At 39.4% G+C, this 21,472-nt stretch overlaps 1 protein-coding gene across 1 annotated transcript in view; it reads left to right on the forward strand.

Moving 5' to 3' along the window:
• Positions 1-18,239: 18,239 nt before the first annotated feature.
• The window catches only part of SLC44A3 (solute carrier family 44 member 3), a gene marked incomplete at both ends in the record, with an annotated part of 37,889 nt that continues 34,656 nt past the window's right edge, over positions 18,240-21,472 (forward strand). The window contains 3 exons of the mRNA XM_079535829.1: positions 18,240-18,266; positions 18,455-18,562; positions 20,806-20,948. Of these exons, the coding sequence (XP_079391955.1) occupies positions 18,240-18,266; positions 18,455-18,562; positions 20,806-20,948 (278 nt within the window). The remainder of the gene's footprint in view (positions 18,267-18,454; positions 18,563-20,805; positions 20,949-21,472) is intronic.

Below are 21,472 nucleotides of genomic sequence, written 5' to 3' on the forward strand. Positions count from 1 at the left end.
AGTGGGTTTCAGTAATTATTTGTAGGCTTCCTTATTAACGGTTGCACATTTTGTTTCACCAAAATCTACGTGTTTTTTTTGCTGCTCCTTTCCCTTTGCCACATCTTCTGGATCTGTTTTTCCATGACCTTATTGCTCATGTTTGCCGTTACATGTAGGTAACTCAGTCCAAGCAATGTTTGTCACAGCTTCCACAGAAAAGCTTTCTGAATCTATTGCTAGTCAAACTGAAAGGAACACAGTCATTCCGCTCACTGCATGATAACACAGATCTTTTCAGATGTCTGCACACCTTTGCCAATTTCAAGTCTGATAAGAAGAGAATAGCTCCCAGTTCTGCTTCTATATCCACCTCCTCATACATGGGTGAAGGTGGCCAGCCCTGGGGCCTTAGCCAGTACTTGGCAGTGTTTGTGCAGCTCCAGGCTCATCAGGCCTCTCTGCCTTACTGCATTTGGAGATGTTCCATGTGCCCTGCTGCGGTCCTCACAGTTACAGTAACACAATTATTTATTTTTTCACATCAGAAGATTTTGAAATATCAATTCTTGATAAATTTAGGAGAGAACATTCCTGTACAAACATCTGCTTAATAAAAACAGAGCTCCCATGTAAATAATAAAGGCAAATAAGCCATAAAGTCAAACATCTAGTGGCAAGAAAGATGATAGTTATCTGTATGACTCAATAACAGCAGTATGCTATAGCAGTCCCAAAAATGGAAAAGGGGATTCTTTTCCAAAATAGTTCTGGCTTTGTATACAAACTTATAGTAAGACAATAAATACTGGTTTAGTTAAATAATGATCACTCTTATATTAATATTTACAAATGTCCAATATATGTGCTCAAATATAGAAATATCCAAACTATTCTTTGAAATACAAAGAGGCCCGAGTAATTTTACTGTTATTTTAATTGGTTTAAATAATGTTACTTGCATCATTTTTTTTACATTACTTTTAAATTTATGTAGCAGAGTATACGTTCGGAGAAATACAGCAGTTATACAGACTCACATAGACCTATTGAGTACAATTGGTATATCTTGTTCCCAACTGCTAGTTTTCAGTTTTCCCAGGGCATTGCTGTCTCCTTGCTGAGTGGTTTGGCTGCAATTTCTATTTGCATGAGTCAGATGTTCTTCCTTTTCTACAGCCTCCCACTTTGATATCAATTGTTTCCAGATTTGTAGAGCAAAGAAATATGAAACACTTGAGAACTGAAAGACATGCTCAAAGACACTAAATTTTAAATTAGCAATATTTTCATTTCTGAAAATGAATTCGTCTATGAAATGAAAGTGTGCAATTACCAAAAAGAAAACATCAGATATTCTTGATACCAAGGGATTTTCTTTTCGTAGAATATGACTTTTAATTTAAGAAACTTTTCAGTCAACAGAGCAATCTGTTTCTTCTTTGAATAGCAATAGGGGCCAGCCCTTCAGCTTATTGTTTTCTTAAAAGGCCCTGTTTTACTAAATTGACTCAATCTTTGTTAGCTCAACCACAGTTGCAAGTAGGTAGACCCAGGAATGTGCTGATGTCAGGTTCACTTGCAGTAGACAGAAACCAGATAAGTAATGAAGAGATAGCACAGTAGTAGAAACAATTTTAAAAAATGAAGTTCTTGGCTTCCAGTGATTTTTCAACTTCCTAAAGTATTCCATCTGAATACAACAAAATGGGCTGGCTTCTGACCTGTCATGCTTGTGCCTGATGTGGTGAGCCGTCACTGATTTCTACCATTTTTCCATCAATGTGGTGTACAACAAGCTTTTTCTTGGAGTGTGAGATTTGCATTAGCACAATTTCTTCCTATTTTTGTCCTCTTTACTTCTGGCCTGCCACATTGGTTACTTATGAGGAAAAAAAAAAGCAAAAAACAACAAAGGTTTGTTTATTCAGCTATGTTGAAGACATCATAATCTAATAAGAATATGTGAAGTCAATCTTGATAGAGAAGACTGCACAGCCCCTTCTGTCTTTAAGCAACTGACTTGATGTTTTTGGATTTGTTACTTTGATTTTTGTGTCCCGCTTTTTGGAGCTTACCACTTTTATGCATATAGAAGCATGAAAATTAATCAAAACTATTTTTATGGCTGTGGAATATTGCAGTCATATGATCATCTGCAGAAATAAAAATGAACATTTTTGTGTTGGTAGAAGAACTCTTAAAGCTATTCATTCAGAAAATGAAAAAAGCAGTAACTAGCACTGGAGAGAGTGACACTGACTCAGGAAGCCAAGCCCCACCAGCAGGCTGATGGCTGTCATCTGTCTCGAAATAAATAAATGTGCTGGAATGAACAAAAACAGATGTTTTCTTAAAGTCGAAACTCAGACAAACTTTGCCCTTAGTATTTGATTGCTGTGTGTCTAGAACTCTGCCAGAGATCTTCCACTCCAGCAGTCTGTTTCTGAAGCCTACCAAAAGGCATTAAATAATGAATTTCCGATTCTTCCAGATTATTTGGAAATAATCAATTTGGAAATAAAACCTACTGAAAATATTGCAAAGTTTTTAAACAGAAAGATAAGTTCTTTCTATTTATTTACTTGGCATTGTGTGGGAAGCAACTCTCTTCATCTGTATTCTACCTTTATGCTGCTTAGTGAGATATGAATCTAAGGCCAAGTAAGCTAGGAGACTAATGAGTCTAGGACTCACTATATATATAGTATCCTGTAGTCCAGACAGCTGTATTGCTAAAGATAATCTTGGTATCTATATTTCTGATAAGGCACTTCAGTGTAAAACCAAGTCATGGAGAGGACTTGTGCTGAGTAGTAATATCTATGTCCATGCTGGTAACAGATTATTCTTGGATAGAAGATGCTCAAGTTGTCTCTTCCTAATGTTATCGAGTTCAGCTAGAGCCCATGTACGAGCACAGCCTCGTGTTCAGAGAGTCTGGATAAACCTGCTAGTTTAAATATAAACTCTTATATTTATATTTAAATAAATACATAAACATTTAATTTATATTTATATATTTAAATATAAACTCTTAAATATAAACACTTATATTTAAAATATTGTATAGGCAGAATTACCAAGTAGCGTAGAATAAACTTGTGGGTAAAGATTATATTTAGTAGATACCACGCTTCCAGGAGAAGTCAGTATAATTCTCATTAACATTTTCTGCGCATGGAAAAAAGTTAATGTCTTCAAAGTCAACAAACCTAGGATTTCTTAGAAAAATCTTTGAGCTGAGAGTTCTTTTTATCTATTTAGTAAGATCTGTGATGGTAAAAATGTGTCAGATGATTCCAAATATCACAGCACTGCATAAAGCAGTTGTCTTATGAAAAGTCAGGTCCCAGAACGTCTAATGTGTCGTGAACCTCAAACGTTACCTGAAATAATGCTCAGAAATGAAGAAAAAGAATAAATGCCAGCACTGATCGGTTGTATTATCAGGCATCCAAATGTATTTTTCACCAGCATTACTAAATCACAAACTTTAAAACTTACTTAGCAGTCTAGAAAAATAAGATGCAGTAAATGTACAACCTAAATACTAAGAGGCCATGGAAATTTGCAATGACTGTGAAAATTACCTGTCTGTATTTGTAGTGCTACTGGCCAAACCGAACGCACAGTAGTTGCTCTCTAATTTAGTGTTCAGAATCTTTTTCTTTGTACATTCTGGTCATTGAATAGTTATGCATTGTATTATTTGCTAGTCATAAATATTCTTCCTGTGTTAAACTTTAAACTTCTTGTATATGTGATCCAAATCAGATTTTAATCAAGCTCCCAAACGTGCAGATTTTATTCTTCAGAGTACTGTTCTAGTTGGTGCTCATGGTGCTCATGAGGAATCTGGTTCACAGAAACTTAAGAGCCTTGGCAAAGCCAGTTGCAAACCTTAGCTCTCATTATTAGATCTTCAGTCCTGCTGACAGCTGTGGTATATTTGCTTATATCTATAAACATGTAAATGTTTATATTTGCTATAAGGATAGCTGCATACCTTTTCCATCTTTGTTTTGCTCAAATATATTTGTGAGAGCTATAATCTTACAGTGCTGTAAAATTACTGTCCCGTGAAGTAATAATAGTATTTGATTGACTGTAAAGACGCATGAAAGGAAGCTGCATACAGTGATGTGCGCTATCAGCAAAGTTCTGGGTCAGCGAAGAAAAGTTTTTGGCAAATGGATTGAAATCAACAAATATAGGCTGATGTAGAGATTACACTAAATTTCAAAACAAATATATTCCCTTTGTGTAAGAGATGGTGGCTTAAAGACTAAATAACTTCAAAAGGTGATATAATAAAACAATATATTCCCATTTGTCACAGCTGAACATACCTCAACTCCTAGTTGCTGTTTAATATTCTAGTAGTACAGATTTTCTTGTAATTTTGATCAATTTTACAGAGTTAACTTCATGCTTTTATATACCAATCTGTCATTTTTTTGGGGTATTTAGAGGTTATGTACTCAATAACATACTACCATAGCTTCTACATTTTGTTTTGTGTTTCTGGACAGCTTTAATTATGAAAATGTTTAACCAGCAAAACAAATTAACTTACAGATTACCTCAATGTACAGATTCATACTGTTACATTAAGATCAGTTTCAGAGGTAAACAAACTTTCATCTCTCAATTCTAATATCCTAAAAACAACAGTCACATCAATATTTGTTCACAAACCTGTGTGAATAAAGATCCCAATTTTCAGTTTACTGTGCTTTACCAACTTTGGTGTGGGTTTGGGGTTCACAAGGAATGAAGAAATAAGATGTGGTGAGCTTTCAGGAAGTCTTGTTACCAGTAGGCATTAAACTCCAAAATTTGTCTGCAATGCAGGTTGGTTGAACTGCCTTTTATGTTTAAGAAGTTATGTTTAAGAGATATATTTTTGAACAGTAATATTCAGAAATGCAATACATTGTTACGTATCTAGCACTATGTATATATATTGCTGTACACATAGGTAGACACATGCATGTCATATATATATTATACTTATCTATAAATACCTATGTACAAACATAGGCAGGACCATATAGGAGGAAAAAGAAAAGATGCTCTTTTCTAAAAGAAGAGTACTTCTCAGTGCTAAGAAATGTAGCAGTGTTCTATTCATAGCAGTCTCTGAAACAGCATTTAGCATGATCATACAGAGACATCGAGACATAACAAGTGAAATAACTGGAAAAATAAAGCACGACTGCCACAGACGTTATGCAATGTGGAGTAGTATGATCTTCTGTTTGTAGAGGATGTGGTCTGAAAGAATAGCAAATAGTCTGCAGGAGTTAGAGCAACTTTTTTTAAGGGTAGTATTACTCAGCAAGTTTTATATATATGAGTCAACACTTTTCCAGTTCTTTGGGGATTTCAGATGCTCGGTTTCAGCTGGCTCCAGGGTGTATACCATTTATGCATTTTGTTGCTTATTTTTTTATTTAAACTGATTAAAAGTTTTTTTCTGAGGGGAAAAAAAAAAAGCAAACTAACAATAACAACTAGGTGATGCTTTGAACTATTTAACTTCTGGAGTTATAATAATTTAAAAAATAAAGAAAACAAAAAAAATCTCCCATGGCAGAAATCTTACTACTCCCTGATAGTAAAGATTCTTTTCTGCTAAGCTGGTGGAGAATGGCAAATTGTTCAATCAACTTTGCTGCAAAGAAAAATGTAGCATCAGGCTACAGTCTCCTGCTTTGGACTCTACCATAATGAAGCAGTTTTGTTTCCTCAGAAATGCTGTTGCCTCTTGACACAAATGACTTTGGACAGCAAAGCTTTTTGTGCCAAGTGTTTCCAGCAAGGATCAAGGAGCAGAGCATGTTGTCACTTGCTCTGTGATTTGTTCCTTTCCCCCTCTTCTTTATTATTTTATCAGGGCATACAGCCAAGGTCTGGGCAATTCGATGTTTCATAACCTCACAGCTGTACTGCTCCTTTTTTCTCACCACACCCAGGTCCCATCTGTGCCTGTCCTAGCCCAGCTCATTAGCATCCACTGGGCCTGGCCTGGCAGCCATCCGCTGAGACCCGAGCCTCAGCATTTGCCCATACTTTAGACACGCTGCCAGGGGCTGTCTTCTCTGTAGCCGTGCCAAGGACTTGCTGTACTCCTGGCCCATTCTGGTGGATCTCCTCAGCCCCAAGCCCACACCTCTGTGCCTGTCCCACATCTGAAGTAGTGCCATGAGCTGCACCTCTTCATTATGCTCTGGGTTCATTCTCATGGTCCTCCCTTGCCCCAGGTCTCCCTCCTTCATGCCTACCTTACCCCTGGAATCCTGCCCTAATATCTGCCTTCTTACCTCACCTGGTTCCCATCATCCTCCCAGCCCCTAAGCTTTACTCCTCTGTATCTGCTCAGACTCCAAAGCATCACTGTAGCAACAGCTCCTTGTTGCTGCCCTGCCTGTCCTACCACCTCTCTCAGCCCTGAACCCCCATGCTGCAGTCCCACTGGCACCACACCTCATCCCAGTACTCCAGGCTCTGTGCCTCCTGTCATTTTTGCCACTGCTGGTTAAATACAGCTTTTCAGAAGCCAGCATCACTTTTGCATGGATCCTTAAGCTTCACCTCTAGAGATCAGCATCCTGCTAATGGCAAAGCAGATGATGATTGTGCTTATCCCAAATGTATGACTGAAAAGGGGTTGTATCTTATGGCTATTCTTCCTATCTTCCACTATCTCCTACCATGTCTCAGAGCAAGACAGGGAATTAATTTTTCTTTTTTAATTATTATTGTCAGCAAGCTGAATATATAAATGAAGTAATTTGATTTTTTGTTTGCATCCATTTTGCATGCAGGATCTCTTGGATGTTTCAGTTTAACAAAGCTGAATATGTCTAATGAAATTATCTACTCAATATTTGTTCAAGACATTTTCAGACTCATATAATCAGAAATAAATACCTACGTTTGCTCACACAGCTGAACCAAGCACCAACAAATTGAAAAAAAAAGCGAAGAAAAAGGTTGTTGAATAACTTCAATATAAAAAAATATGTTGTAAATTAAGAAGGGCTGGATCAGATAAAGAAATCATTATTTAACCAGCTTCACTTTAGGAGGGAAATCTATACATCATAACTACTGTTGTAGTGCCTCAAAAGTTACTATTATACTGTCTGTACTCTGAGGTATTGGTAAATAATAACTTAAGTATCTAACCCTGCATCAATATACAGAGCTCCCAAAATATTTGTGGCATTCTGACAAAGGTGTCTCCACCACTGTAGAGGTTAAGGCATGAGATCTGACAGCTACAGAATTAATGTTTGGAAACACCAGGAAATACAGCAAATATCAGCAGACAGTGTATCTTCTTATCTTGCTTTCACCTTTACTACCATGAGCAATGATGGAGAAGAATCATACTGAATGTCAGGTTTTGGTTTTGTCTTCAACCCTTACTGTTCTTTTGTTTAATATCTTACAATTATAGAATCCTTCTGTATAGAATGATTGAATTTTATCTGCTGCTATATTTTGCCATTAAAATAATGACAAGCAGTGAAGCTTATGAGATTTCTGAATTCATTCTGTCTGTATTGCGGTTAAGATATAGAGAAGGGCAGCAAGAGGTTTTCTGAGGATTTGCTGCCCATATTCACAATGCCTGTTTCCTGTCCTCTCCCATTAATTTTGCTGCTGTAGACCTTAAAGCTTTTGTTTCTCACGTTGGAGTATTGAGACACCAGTAGTTTTGTTTTCTGTATTCCACTAAATTTAGTGTTTGTCATGCAATGCGTATTAACTGAGTCAAAAGAGGAATGAACAACTGCATGAAGAAAATTTTTCAGTTAGTATTAAAAAGTGCCTTCAGTGATCTCTGGAAGGAAGGAAGTGAGATTTACACATAAGGGTTTCCAAACAATGCAAACTTGCAACAAACATGAGTGTGAGCAATAACACCACTTCCTGCCAGTTATCAAAATTACTGATACTTCCAGAAATCTAGAGTTCTAGATTACTGAGTACCAGCATTGTGTCACAGAAATGCCTGCTGCAAAAAAAAAGCAATCTGCATAAGGAAAGGCATGACGACTGGCTTGATTTACAAACACATTAACAGGAGAGCTTTCAATCTATGGTACAAAGAAAGAAAGACTCCTTGTCCATACTTGCAGCTTAGAATGTTTGAAAAATAAGTATCCTGATGTTTTTAATTTTAAACAAAGGCTTCAGGCACTCTTCAGTAACGAGACTTGAAACGTGGAGTACAGTTTGTATTAAAAAATGCATTAAAAGCTTGCAGTTACTTCCCACAGACCTGACCAGATGTTATTTAAGAGGCTGCACCTTGTTGTCCACGGCTGTAGCAGTATTTATTTTGGACCACGCCTCATGGTTCATAACCCTCCCAGAAGAAGTGCGATAAGTAACGCAGACCACACATGCTAAAATTCTTTAGATTACAGCTGTTGCCCTTTTCAGAGCATCACAGACACATACAGTATGTTTCTCTTGGACTGTGTCTTAGTGAGAGTGGAAGTTGCACTGTCCTGAGGAGAGCTGGCATGCAAAACTAGGTTTTTTCATGATTTAAAAAAATGTACATTCAAGGAAATCAGGCCCCGTTGTGACTCCCACTGATGTGAATGTTGAAATCTCATTTAGATAGCTGATTCCTCAGCAAAAAATATCACAGTTGAATGTTTTTATTCAGATTACATTATCTAAAACAAATACATTGTGGTTTGATGCTTCTTTCCATGGCACAAAATTGAACATTTGATTTTATTTTTTTTTTAGTTTATCAGCTAGAAATAGGAGAACTGATGTACAGCGGCCACTATTTTTAGAACTTCAACCATCTTGTTACATGAGTACTAACTGTTATAACTTATACATATTTTTCTCATGTACTGTGGGATTTATTTTCATCCATAACAGACCACAGTCAAGTTAATATAATGAACAAAACCATGTGTGGCGAACATAGCTTGCCTTTTATACAGAGATCTGAGGGTGCTTTATAACAGCAGAAAAGCACAGCAACTTCCAGTTTACCAGGGAGTGGGACTGAGGCAAGGAGAGGTAAAGATATTTCTTTGACAACAGTTAGTGAGGTATGGAAGAAATAAAAACCTAAATGTTAGATCCATACATCTGACTTCAAGTCAAACAGTCATATAGGAGCACGCTGTGAGTTCAAGTTGGTAGCACGACCAAGTGTGCTTCAAAATACTCCACTCTTGGTAATAGGAGCTAAACCTCTGCCGGACCTACAGATTTTGGTGATTTCAAAGAAAAGTCAGAAACAGAGTAGAATCACCTCTTGCCATGAACTCTCTAGCTGCTTACAGTTATACGTGTAGAACAAGATCAAATTTTAAATCGGTTTGCTGTGGCATGTTGTTTTCTGAGCCAAGTGTTGACAGATAACAGCATTACTATTAGCTGCATAACTGATGATGTAAATGCAGAAATTTGAAGCATAAAGGTCAAAGGTTAATGGGGTAAAGAGTGGCATTTCGTGTGAATAAGACTTCGCATAATTAGCTCATAGATGTTAGTTTTTATGATGTCCACAAATTCCTCTTACTGGTAGACAGGAAGGATCATGGGAATTCCCAGGCACATGCACATCCTTTGCGTTTTATAAGCTCCATCAAACAGCTAGCATTATCTGTAACTCCATGTTGTGCAAACATGCTACGTGAACAGGAAACCGTATTATATTGCCATTGCTCAGAGCATTTCAAATTTTAGTCACTAGAAAGAAGGTCAACATCCGATTTTCAAAAAATATCTTTCCATGATGAAACATATGATGATTGCTGCAAAATGTTGTTTCCATAAATAGCTTCTCAAAAAGATATTTTTGTCTTCCATTAAGTATCACATATTACCTAATAGTTTGCTTTGCTGTAATGGCACACAGTTGTTAGGAATACTGTAGCTCTTGTAGGAGCTGTAGTAAAATGGCAACTCTGTTTCACTGCATGAAAATTAATGAAGTACAGTAGCTATCTCATAACTTTATTGATAATGTGATGGATTAGGAATACTGTTGTTCTGTTTAATCTGTTTAATGCTCCTGGGTTTATGTAAATGTTATAAAAATAATACTGCAAAAATGCCTACACATTAATGTACATCTTTCTTTATATAAGTCTGACCATCTTCTACAAAAGTAATGCCGTATCTCATTTTATGTAATACCACAGAAATGCTATACACAATAATACTGCACATTAATATATTATTATTATTGCAAATAATGCTGCATCAGCATCCTGTAATAAGCATTATCACTGCAGTGAATTAGTTGTTATTACAGAAGCTTTATTACTTGAAAGGAAAACTTAGAAGAGAGATTTAAACCTAATCTTAGATACGGAACATAATTAACTTCGATACTGTAAGATACGTAGTAAGTACACACTGCTATCAGTGGAAATATTGCTGCAAAGTGCTTTAAAATCATATAACACTATAAACCAATACCTTAAGTAGCAAGAGGCAAATGGCTGGAGCCCTGAAGAGTATGGCTGATCAATGACATGGAGCTGCCAGGCTCCTGTTTTTAGCGTCCAGTTGCTCTAACTAGCTGAATTTCATGAGTATGTGCAGAATAAGTTGTTTCAAGACAGAGTCTGACATATAACATGTAATGATATATTTTACTTTACTTTCTTGTGATAGGGGAAATTAAAATGTCACGGAAAAGACTTCATGATTCATGGTTCTTCACTCTGAAATGGTAGCATATAATGTTGGATTGTTAATAGAGTTCGTATTATTTCTTTACCTATGCAACATTAAATTAGGGTTTGCAGAAGTTGACCATAGTTCTTTGCAAGTATTTTGGCTACCTGACTCATCCTGAAAACAGCTGTGCCTATAGGGGTTACTACATAATTTCTATGAGTTAGAGTCAGTCATATGTGAGAGTTTCTCATCTGTGATACTGGTGCTGATTCAGTATAACTTTAGTGAGTATGAATAAACTGTATGTGTAATGATGCCATCATACATTCTGTAGCACTATCAGATTGCTGGTTCCATGGCTGCCTCCTGCTCATTGTTGATTTTCTTCTCATGAGTAATTAAAGTGAAACTTTAATTGAGCAGGTAATTTATGAGAAGTCTTGACTTATTATAGTGAAGACTACAAAGTGGACTAATAACTTGTGTAAATTTCACCGCTGGCTGCCTGTGTTGTGTCTGGGAGTGTTAGTTTGGGTAAGTTTGAACAGACTAATGGCTTCTCTGTATAAAACCTGTTATTTTTAAGAGGGAAAAAAAAATACGGAAATATATGCTGCTGACCCAGCCTTACTATGCAGTAAAAAGAAATACTTCTAAAAAGACAACCATCAAACATAGATAGAATTGTATATGCTTTTAAAGTTGTGTACAACAAATGTCTAGACACAGTAAGCCCATAAAATTAGTCTTAGTCACAAATGAAATGAGTGGAAAGCAGTTCCTGAAAGTCCAAAATTAAAATAAACAACAAAATGGCACTCAGGCCATTCAGATGATCCTGTAAACAAAAGGGTGCTCTGTGTCTAGGTTTGCTATCTGGAGTTCACAGTCTTTTCTGTGCTGAAGTCAAAGATCAGGGCTGACTGAGAGTGACATCCTGTGGGGAAAACTGTGGCAGCAGCAGCTGTTGGACTTAGTGGGACTTCACCCATGGGTGTCCTACCTTTTGGTTTGCTGGGCTGCGTGGAGTGGAGCAGAATTGTCTTGGGTTGCATATAAATATATTTAATGTAGATAAGTAGAAAAACTTTTTGATATATTTTTAATCAAAATGTAAAAAACAAAGAGTGACAAAAACATAAAACTAGCAGGATATTTCACTTTGTTTTTGCAAAACTAATGTGTCAGTGTCTGGTTCAGTGGAAGTGACTGCAATTCTCAGTGAATTCCTTATTCCCATTCCCAAATTCCTTTATCAAAATGGAAAGCAAGGTTGCATATTTTTCAGTGTTCACAGGACTGTATTTAGACAATGTGTTTAAATATATGAAATTATTTGCCATAACTTGAGCTTTCCATCATTTAAGATTCATTTTGAATACTACTGTGGTTTGAAACATAGCACAGATAAGCTGATTTTCATTTTGAAGATTCATGTTTAATTCATTTAAATGAGTGGTAAAATCCACAAAACATGCTAAATCTGTGAGACATTTTTCGTCTTCAGTTTCTGGCACAAATTTTCCTTCTGATTCTATAAATGACTTGATTTCATTTTGCAAACCATAAAATCTTTTTAGCATTTTACCCCAACTTAGCCACCTTCCTTCAGAAAAGTAAATGATGTCCCTAAAATCAGCATCCGTACTTTTAAGGAGCTCCTGGAATTTGTGATGATTCAGTCCCTTGAACTTTATAAAATTCACAGCTTTGGTGACAATTTGCATGGCATCGTACATTTTTAAAGCTTCTGTGCACAACTTTTCTTGAGATACAATGCAGTGACATTTCATCAAATGTGAGTTGCTAGTGGCAATTGCATTGTCTTCTATTAATTATACAAGTCTCTCTTGTTTACCAACCATTGCCAAGGTGCCATCAGCAGCAATATAAAAACCACGTTGCCCTAGACTCCATTCAATTAATGGAATGCTCTCATCGTTTTCACTCAGATCTAGACCTGACTACATTGATCACAAAAATTTCTTCAAACTCTACACAGTTCAGACTGATGCCTTTTAGTAACTACCTTCCTATTTAGGTTTATCCCAGGTTATTATTCTCTGTTTCCCTTGCTGCTCTCTAGAAAGCCATCTGTCCTACCTTCCATTCATGTATTTTACAGAACAAGCCAGTCCTTACTTTTTGATTTCTCTGAAACTCAGCCAGTTCCCTTCCCTGGCTTTTGCCAATTGTTATGAAGAGCAATGTGTGAACTTCTCTTTCTCGCACTCAGGTATGGTGGCATGTCTGCCCTCAGGGTTGGAGAGGAACAATAACAGTCCTGCACAACAGACACATTTCCAAACTAAGCACTTTCCTCTTATGCCACCTGGGCCATTCACCAGTTAGAACATTTATTAAGTGCACTGTAATTCTGACATTCCACAGAGCTGCAGCTCTAGTGCCTTTTCTTGTCTGGGCTTGTATATGAAGTACCACCTAGTCCCGAAACAGTTCTCTTGCCCTTGAAATGACTTGGCTCTGAGGTTTATCAGCTCCAGCTCAGCAAACACGCTCAAAACTTTACTAGGGTCAGACTGTACCCTAGCTTGTGTATTGACAATACTGAAAGGGCTCTTTGTGCAGATCTCTGCTTGCTTATGCGGAAACTGGAATGACTTAACTTTGTGGTGTTATGTTCCTTTCTTGAATGATTCATGTGGTTAGTCAATCACAGGAGGGGTGATCATTAATGGCAGCAAGCTAAAGCTATGTAGCTGGGCTATAAGAGAGCCACAATCTGTTCCTCTGAATCCCTGAGTAATCTACTTAATAATCAACATCCTGAACTAGAAATAGAGCACTTGAGATATCCATGAGAAGCTGCAATGGATGTTCATTGGAAACTGGAAATAATAGAGCATATGCCTTATTGATTAATTATTAGCTTGTTAAATTCATGTGATTATTAAGACTGAGATATGAAACATCTCCAGAGACAGACATTAAATGACAGGAGAAAAAAAAAAAAGTTTGACATTATTTATTTTATCTTTTGTGCATTTTCATTCATGATTATCTGGGTAACATAGAGTAGCTTATTTTCCATCTGTAAACATATTCTTTTATAGATTTGCCACGGGAGATTTCACTGATGAGGAAACAAAAGCTGACATGGAGCACCATAACAGCACTACAGGAAATCCTCATAAAGGGTTGGATTCTCAAATACATACACAGTGCTCTGCCATCCAGTGGAGAAACTAACAGCACTAGCAAGTTGACCTGGTAGGATGATTGGAGTTGTTAGCTGGGCCGAAGTGCAACAGGACACTTTCATGTGAGCACTGTGGAAGTTTGCTGAGAGCAGTGGAAAGGTGATACTCTGGCTGTGAAAGGCAGTGGTATTAGCAGACCCAGATTCTTTTACTCTTTTCTCACAATCTTAATCTTTATGCACATTCAGGACTTCTGTTATTGCTTGCTTAATCCCCACATAGTTTTCACACATCTCAGATCTACTCTCATCTTTCCTGGCCAGCTGTACACTTCCCTAACCTACAGCTGACCTCTCTTAGCTTTCAGGGTCTCTTTTTGTCCTAACCTCACCTCTCTTTTCCAGCTATCTCCTCCTGGCTTTCACATTTCTGCCTTTTATCCTGCATGCTGTCCTCTCTCTGGCTGTCATTTCCCTGCCATCACTGTCTCCTATTTTGCTATAAGCCTTCTAGAGTCTTTGCTGAGCCAGTCCTGGCTTTCAGGCAGTCACAGCCACTGGCTGTGGCTCGACAGAGGCATAATGATCCACTGTGTAGTTAGATGGTTTAATGAGCTTTCCTGATGCTGGCCTTTATGAATCTTATGATCCTTCTCAGAGAACCCCCAGGCCCTGATTTCCTTACTCACCAAGGTATTCCTTATCTACTGCAAGAGACCATTTACCACCACCAACTCCTCCTTTTGTTTTCTTTGCATTCATCTCAGAATCTTTCTTGTCTGCTGTGACTGAATGCCATCAAGTCTCTGAGACAAAAAAACAGTGAAAGCATGTGGCAGATCAGAAGCAGGTTTCAGGGTAGTCCAATTGTATCAAGCAGAGTAAGGTATATGCAGTCCAGACAGTCTTCAGACTGCTTAGCTTCTTTATGGAATTCAGCAAGTTGACTGAGGCTGCAGTGTGATATTTCAGTCATTTGGGCAAATGTGGATGAAGTTTCTCAGACGTGAGAAGAAGCAGAAAGCACTTCTTGTCCATTTGAAATCTCTGGTCCAAATAATTTATAAGAATTTGTTTACATTACTCAGAAAGGACACTGCATTTATTTAATACAGATACAAATAAAATGTCTGCCTTTCTGCTTTCATTCTTAGAGATGACTGAATAGTTTGGGATGAAACTGGCCAAAAATCTTTAGCATTCACCATGAGAAATTTCAGACAGAATGATTGAAGTGAAGAATGGTCGTAAATAACATGTTTTAGAGTAGAAATTATCAGAAAACCTCACAAACAGCTTAAACGCAGTAGGTAGCATTACATTCAGTCTTTGGGTGTTTTAGTTCTGGAATTCCATAGCTGTGCAAGAAGAACAGTGTCTGCTTGTTAAACTACTGTACATAAGCACCTTCTCTAATTAGACAGAAGATGTTTGCTTTTTGGGTTTGCTTTCTCAGTTGCTGTGTCCTGATGCATTAGAGAGATGGGTCTCTGTGTCCTGTCTGACCCAGAAGGGGATACTGACAGGGGGAGTCATCTCACTTAACCAGTTTAGCCAGGCACTGTCATGCTCTCATTTAAAACCTTCCTCTCCCAGTCCACATTCCTGCCTCAGTTTTAACCAGGTAGGTTTCTTGGTAAGGAAGAGGAGCTTTAAATGCAGACGTCATCAGGACTCATTCTCTGTGAATAAACATTGCCCTCATAAGGAATAACAACAAGAACCTTGTGATTAAAGCAGAGGCTTGGAGTTAGGAAGCTGGAGTTTGTCTGTTTTTCTTCTATATATATACTAAGTGACTTTGTGACAAACCCTTGAATTAAAATCAGATAGAGTTTTCAGTATTTCTCTTGCTGATGTTGATGAAATTGTCTGAAGCTCTTAAAAACTGAGTAATTTTGAAAATGTAAATGTTAATCTCCTTTCCCATCACAGCATACCAAGCAGTTTGAGTATTTATTGTCGTAATTCACAAGTAGATCACTGTGAGTTCCTGGATACATTACCATGTGTGAATTAAGATCCTAAGTATTTTATGTCTTTACAGGAGGCATTGTATACACCAGAGAGCCGTGAAGGCAAACACACATCATACAAATCTCCCAGCAAAGTGTCTGAGGTAGGATACAGGACTTAAATGTAGTGTGTTACAAAGGTCAGTGTCATGTGTGTGTAGACCAGGAGAAGAAGACCAAAGGCTCCAACTTACGCTTCTCACCAGAGGACAAGCCAGTCTAGCCAAGTCGTTAGTGCTCTCATAAAGGGAACAATTCTGCTCTCATGAAGGGAGTGTTTTCCCCAAACTCTATTATCTTATCTTCTTTCTATTTAGGTTAAACTGTGAATGTCTCACACAATGTCAGTTCTAAAACTCCTTACTCCCAAATGAGTGCTCAAACTACTGAGCTGCAGAACCAGCCTCTGCCTGGGCCATTTGGCCTTCTGCAGGATTGGATAAATAGCAGTTTTCAGTATTAGACTTTGTACGTGGACTTTTAAACCTCCCTTCATATCTGAGCCCTGCTTCCCGGGATTCTCCTGGACTGTAACGTAAAAACCTTCCTTTGCCAGGATTTGCTGCTGGCAGCGCCAGGGCCTGGGCAGCGCCGCGCAGACTGCGGAGCGGGGGCACAGCGCCACCTAGCGGCACGCGCTGACATTACCCGCCTGCACTCCGCCAAGGAATGGTTCCTTTGAACGCCATCGAAATTCAGACACAAAAACAAACAAACAAAAACAGTTAAAATATTTTATTTGTGTATTTATTTTTAATCTTGTTCCAATCCAGATGTATTTTTTATCATGTATAAGTTTTCCTTGACTGGTTGAAAGAAAACACAAATCTTGGATCTGCTCGGTAAAAGCAGGCCTTGCTCCCCATTCTGGTGCTCTCCCATGAACTTCAGCTGCTTGGCATCTGCGTGTCATTAAAATCTTTGTTCCTCTTGCTGTTTTCCTTTATGCACACTAAGAATGTAACGCACAGCTCAAGGAGAATCGTTCAGAAAGGCACAGGCCAACAGTGGCAGCCAGTAGCAGCAGCTGGTGACAGTGGGCCATCAACTCCAGCATCAGCCTTAGCATGGCGTTCTTTCAGAGGGATCTTTCTTAATCGTAGGAGGGGGTTATTCCTTGTGTCTGAGCTACAAGTTAGTAACACTTCTGCTGTTTTTCTGTTTGTCCCTTCCAGAAAAAATAAGAGCTTCACATAACTTTCACATTTGCATTTTGAGGGAAAATGCCTTCTTTTTTTCATTTCTTTTTAAAGTGCAACAGTGCAAAGCGAAGGAAAAGTTATTTGTCCACTGAGAATCTACAGCCAGAAAATTACTTTTGCAATGCAGTATCATTACATGTTAATATTTTATTCAAAGTTTCACACAAATTATGAAAACTGTACAAAGTGATGAACAATGAACATTAAAAGGTACAATGCAGATAAAGACAAGGGCCATGAGCTGGCTGGAAATTGAGAGGTTTGGAAATCCTTTGCAGAACAGGGTTTTAAGAAACCTTTACATGATGTTTTAAAATATAAATCTGGATTGTACTGAGCTCTGTTAAATCAGTAAAAGTGAATTTAAGAGACACTGCACAGGTTAACTTATTTTATGGAATTGTATTTATTTCCAGTTAGCTTAGAAGGAGCCTGCAATGCTCTGCGGCACAGGTCTATTCTTTAAACAATCAATCGCTACCTGTTCCTGGTATCGGCACTTCCATCAGCGCCACTTTGCCACCACCATTTCATTCTGCATTTTCACCCAAGCAGTGCAGTTAAGTCTTCTTTTTTTCTGGGCAAAGCCAGCCCTGCGTTCTGCCTTCTGTACCAGACACATCGCTTCTTCGACAGCTCTTCAGGACTGCTCCAATTTAATTCCATTTTCTTGCAATTGCTGATTTTCTGTTCGTGGGAGAACACGTTTTTCAGCTGACCAACGCGGTGGGGAAGCAACGACGTACCTTCACCGTCTTCTCAACGTGCAATATCGGCTTTGTCTATTTTACACCGATCGCAAACTTTCATCTCTTTCAGGGTGCGGACGCAGCTCACGCGCACACGCAGCGGACGGCTCCCCGAGCCCCGCTCAGCACGGCCGCTCCCGCCGCCCGCAGCAGCTCAGCCCCATCCCGCAGCTCCGAGCTCCGCCCGCGCTTCCGCCGCGCGCCCTTCGGACCGAGCCGCACTCGTGCCGCGGCGAGAGAAGATGCCGCCCGCGCGGCTGCGGCGGGACGGGGCGGCGGCGCCCATCCGCGGCGGCGGGAGGAGCTACCCGAGGTGCCGCTGCCCGGCCGGGGCGCTCCTCCCGGCGGGCCCGGCCCCGCGGCCCGTCGAGCCGTCCCCTAGCGAGCGCCCGTCGCCACCGCGCCGGCTGCCCACCGGGACCCGGCGCCACGCAGCCGGGCGGTAGGGAACATGGCGCTGCGAGCGGAGCGGCGGCAGGTGAGTCGCGGCTGGTGAGGGGGAGTGGGCCTCGGGGTCGGGGGCAAAGAGCTGCCGAGCGGCCCCGCTCCTGGGGCCGGGGAGCTAGCGGGCGTCTGGCAGTGACTGCAGGACTGCGCTTGCAGAAAATCTGTGATGTTCGAAACTTCGCTTTCACAGGTGTTTCGTTTGTTTTTCTTTCATTTTAGGAATCTGGAGATCGTGTTTCTGAACTGAGGGAATGGAGGCCGGTCATTTCTAGAAAGTGCACAGACCCTCTCTGGCTGCTCCTCTTCTTCCTTTTCTGGGCCGGTTTGGTAAGCGTGCGTTTCCCTGGGAGACGCAGTTCGCGGACGGCGCGGGGCGCGGTGTGGGGCCGGGCTGCGCCGTAACGAGCCGCTCAGGTGCGGGCAGGGCTGATGAGTGGGAGCTTCCTTGTGAGAACGAGTTCGGGCTCTGTTTGGATTCTGATTACTTCTTATCTAACTCTGTGCAGTCTTTCTCTTGCGCCGTGTCTCTCTTCTGGTGAATCAGTTCGCTATCTGTCCTGTGCTTAGGACAGCGTGCAGGTTTTTAGGAGCAGGTTTTGTGTTTGTATGCATGAAAGATTTTCATGACATCTCTGAGCCTGCTGAGGAATGAATATGCTATTGATCAGTTTTGGATTGAATTCCTAAGAGCTCTTTTGATGGAAGCTAATGCAGAAGGATATATGTGCATCCTGAGCTCTGTGTAAGCTGAATTTTGCAACTGGGGCAAGGATTCTGGATTTGTGTTTTCTTTGAATGTTCTTATTGCTCAGTTTCTGTGAAATAGATTTAGTGCATAGATAGCTTTGTTTTCTTTTGTTTGTTGGGAGTTTTTAAAGATTACATGAAAAAGGTGACACTGATTTCTTCCCACAGTGGAAAAGAAATGAAACCATGTGAGTGGTTCTGTGTAAGTGTATATTGCTGGTGCATGGAGATGGACACGCCTCCCAGCAGTCACTCAGCCATCTCTTGCTTGGAATATTTATGGTTGCTATCCAGCTTTCTGCACTTAAAAATAATACATGCACACAGTGTTTGCCATACTAATGGCAGTAGACATGCAACTTCCCTCTTTAGAAGGTTTGTCAGATTTTTTTTTTTTTGAAAGTCCATTTAAGTGGAGTTACAGTGTCAGCTCTTTTTTTCCTTTGAAAACTATTTGATTTTCAACATTTTTTCTATGTATATAAATAGGATCTGGAAATAATTTATTATAACTAGCATCACATACACAAGTAGTACGTCAGCTTTAACGATGGCATCTCTGTAAAAATCATCGTGTTAAGATAGTGTCAATGTGCAAACATAATTATAAATAGCATTATTTAAATAATTACACTGTAAACACAGGCACAGATGAGAATACGTTGAGGACCAGGAAGTACATACTTACTCATGTATGAGACTCAGTTTTTGCCTAGATACTATCTTTAGACACAAGTTAAAAGTAGAATAACAAAGTTACAGACCTTAATTAGTAAAGCTATTGTGCTGGATCTGATACGTAAAACCTCTCTCCAGAACAGCTAGTATTCAACTGCTCTGTGCAGGGTGGTGGTGGTTAATGTGGGCTGAGAAGACTTGCAGCTGCCAGCAATTTGCATGTAGCCACTGAGCCAAGAGCTTTGTCCTTGGTATACGTGAAATGTGGTTTGCTCTCCGTGGGACAGGGGGATGATTAAATCACCAAGTTCTCCAATGGGTGGAGTGCTATAAATAAGCTGTGGGGAAAAGTGCTCAAGACTTTACTGGCTTCACAGAAGAATTACTGCTTCTTGGCTTTAAAAGGGTGTTTTGGCCCTGATTACTTGGGCAGATTTTATGCTGCGTTCCTAGGCAGAGTGTCTTGTGCTGACCAAGTAAGTGTTGCTGCAGCTCAGCCAGCAGGGATGCTGCCTCTTAGGTTTACTTGGAGCTCACCTTTGGTGCTGGGGCTTTGGTAGAACAGAGTATCTAAAAGCTCAGTGCAGTAACAGCCAGGTCCACAATGTGGCTCTCTTGAGGTTTTTCAAATGCAGTCAAGAATACATATTCCTGAAATTTCAGCTAATCTGCATTTTAACTATACTTGTTTTTTAAGTATACCTTTGGTTAAATTCAGTATTTCAGCAGATGTGTTGTGCAGGTGTGGTTTGAGGGGCACCCTGAAAATTGAGAAGCAGTGGCTGCATAGGAGAAGTTGCTTCCTGAGTGACCTTGCCCAATAACACACAGAAGCTTTGGCAGAAGTGGGGTTTAGTACTTTACAGCTGCTTTCTAAATATATGAATCTGATCCTGTCTTTTTTCTTCTGTGATATACTGCTAAATTATTTAGGGTGCTTTGTGGAAGACAAGAAGGAAGTCTAAGGAGACAATAGGGCTGAACTTGTGCTTGTGACTTGCTCTGGCCTTGTGCAGAGGGGTGAATTTTAGATTTAATGATTTGTGTTCACAAGACAAAAATAGTCAAGTTGAAAGGAATATTTATTCATTGGGAGAGAAAAGCTGTCATAGCATGATTTCACATGGAAAAACCTGTTTTTATAGATGTTTGTAACTGGCTACGCTGTGATGGCTGGTGCTGCAGAAAGACTTGTGCTTGGATATGACAGCTTTGGGAACGTATGTGGTAGGAAGAATGTTCCTGTAAAAGGGGTGCCTCTTTCTGGAAAGGACATGACTAATAAAAAGTAAGTACCTCAGATAATGTCTAATTAAAGGTACCGTTCTTTAACTGCACCTACCTTCAGGAATATACATCATCTAGCTGTCAATCACATGCATATGTATGTGCATACTTCAACTAAAAGGCAAATAAAATGGTGTGGGAATGGTGCAAAACAGTGAGCAAAGTGAAAATTTAAGGCGGAATTTGAAAATGCGTGCATGACATTGTTCTGCTTTGTGATGATTTCTTCTTAAGTAGGATGTTAGGACTTCTGCCAAACCAGCAATTGTTGGACAGTGTGGACAAATCTTTGTATTTATGGAAGTTAAATGTTGAGGCTATCTGTCATTCTGGAAAATTCCATGCAAGAGAACTAATGCTTGTAGAGGGGCACCCACCTTGGTAGCTTCTGATCCTATTAAAGAAATGAAGTTCAAAAATAGAGCATGTTCTCAAAATGCTTCTTAACTTTTGGCTTCAAAATCCATTTGTTTCATTGTAAGTGGAAAAAGTTTCATTTGCTTTATAGCACTTTAAAAAGATGGA

The sequence above is a fragment of the Tetrao urogallus genome (genome assembly GCF_951394365.1).
Source record: "Tetrao urogallus genome assembly, chromosome: 5".
NCBI lineage: Eukaryota > Metazoa > Chordata > Aves > Galliformes > Phasianidae > Tetrao > Tetrao urogallus.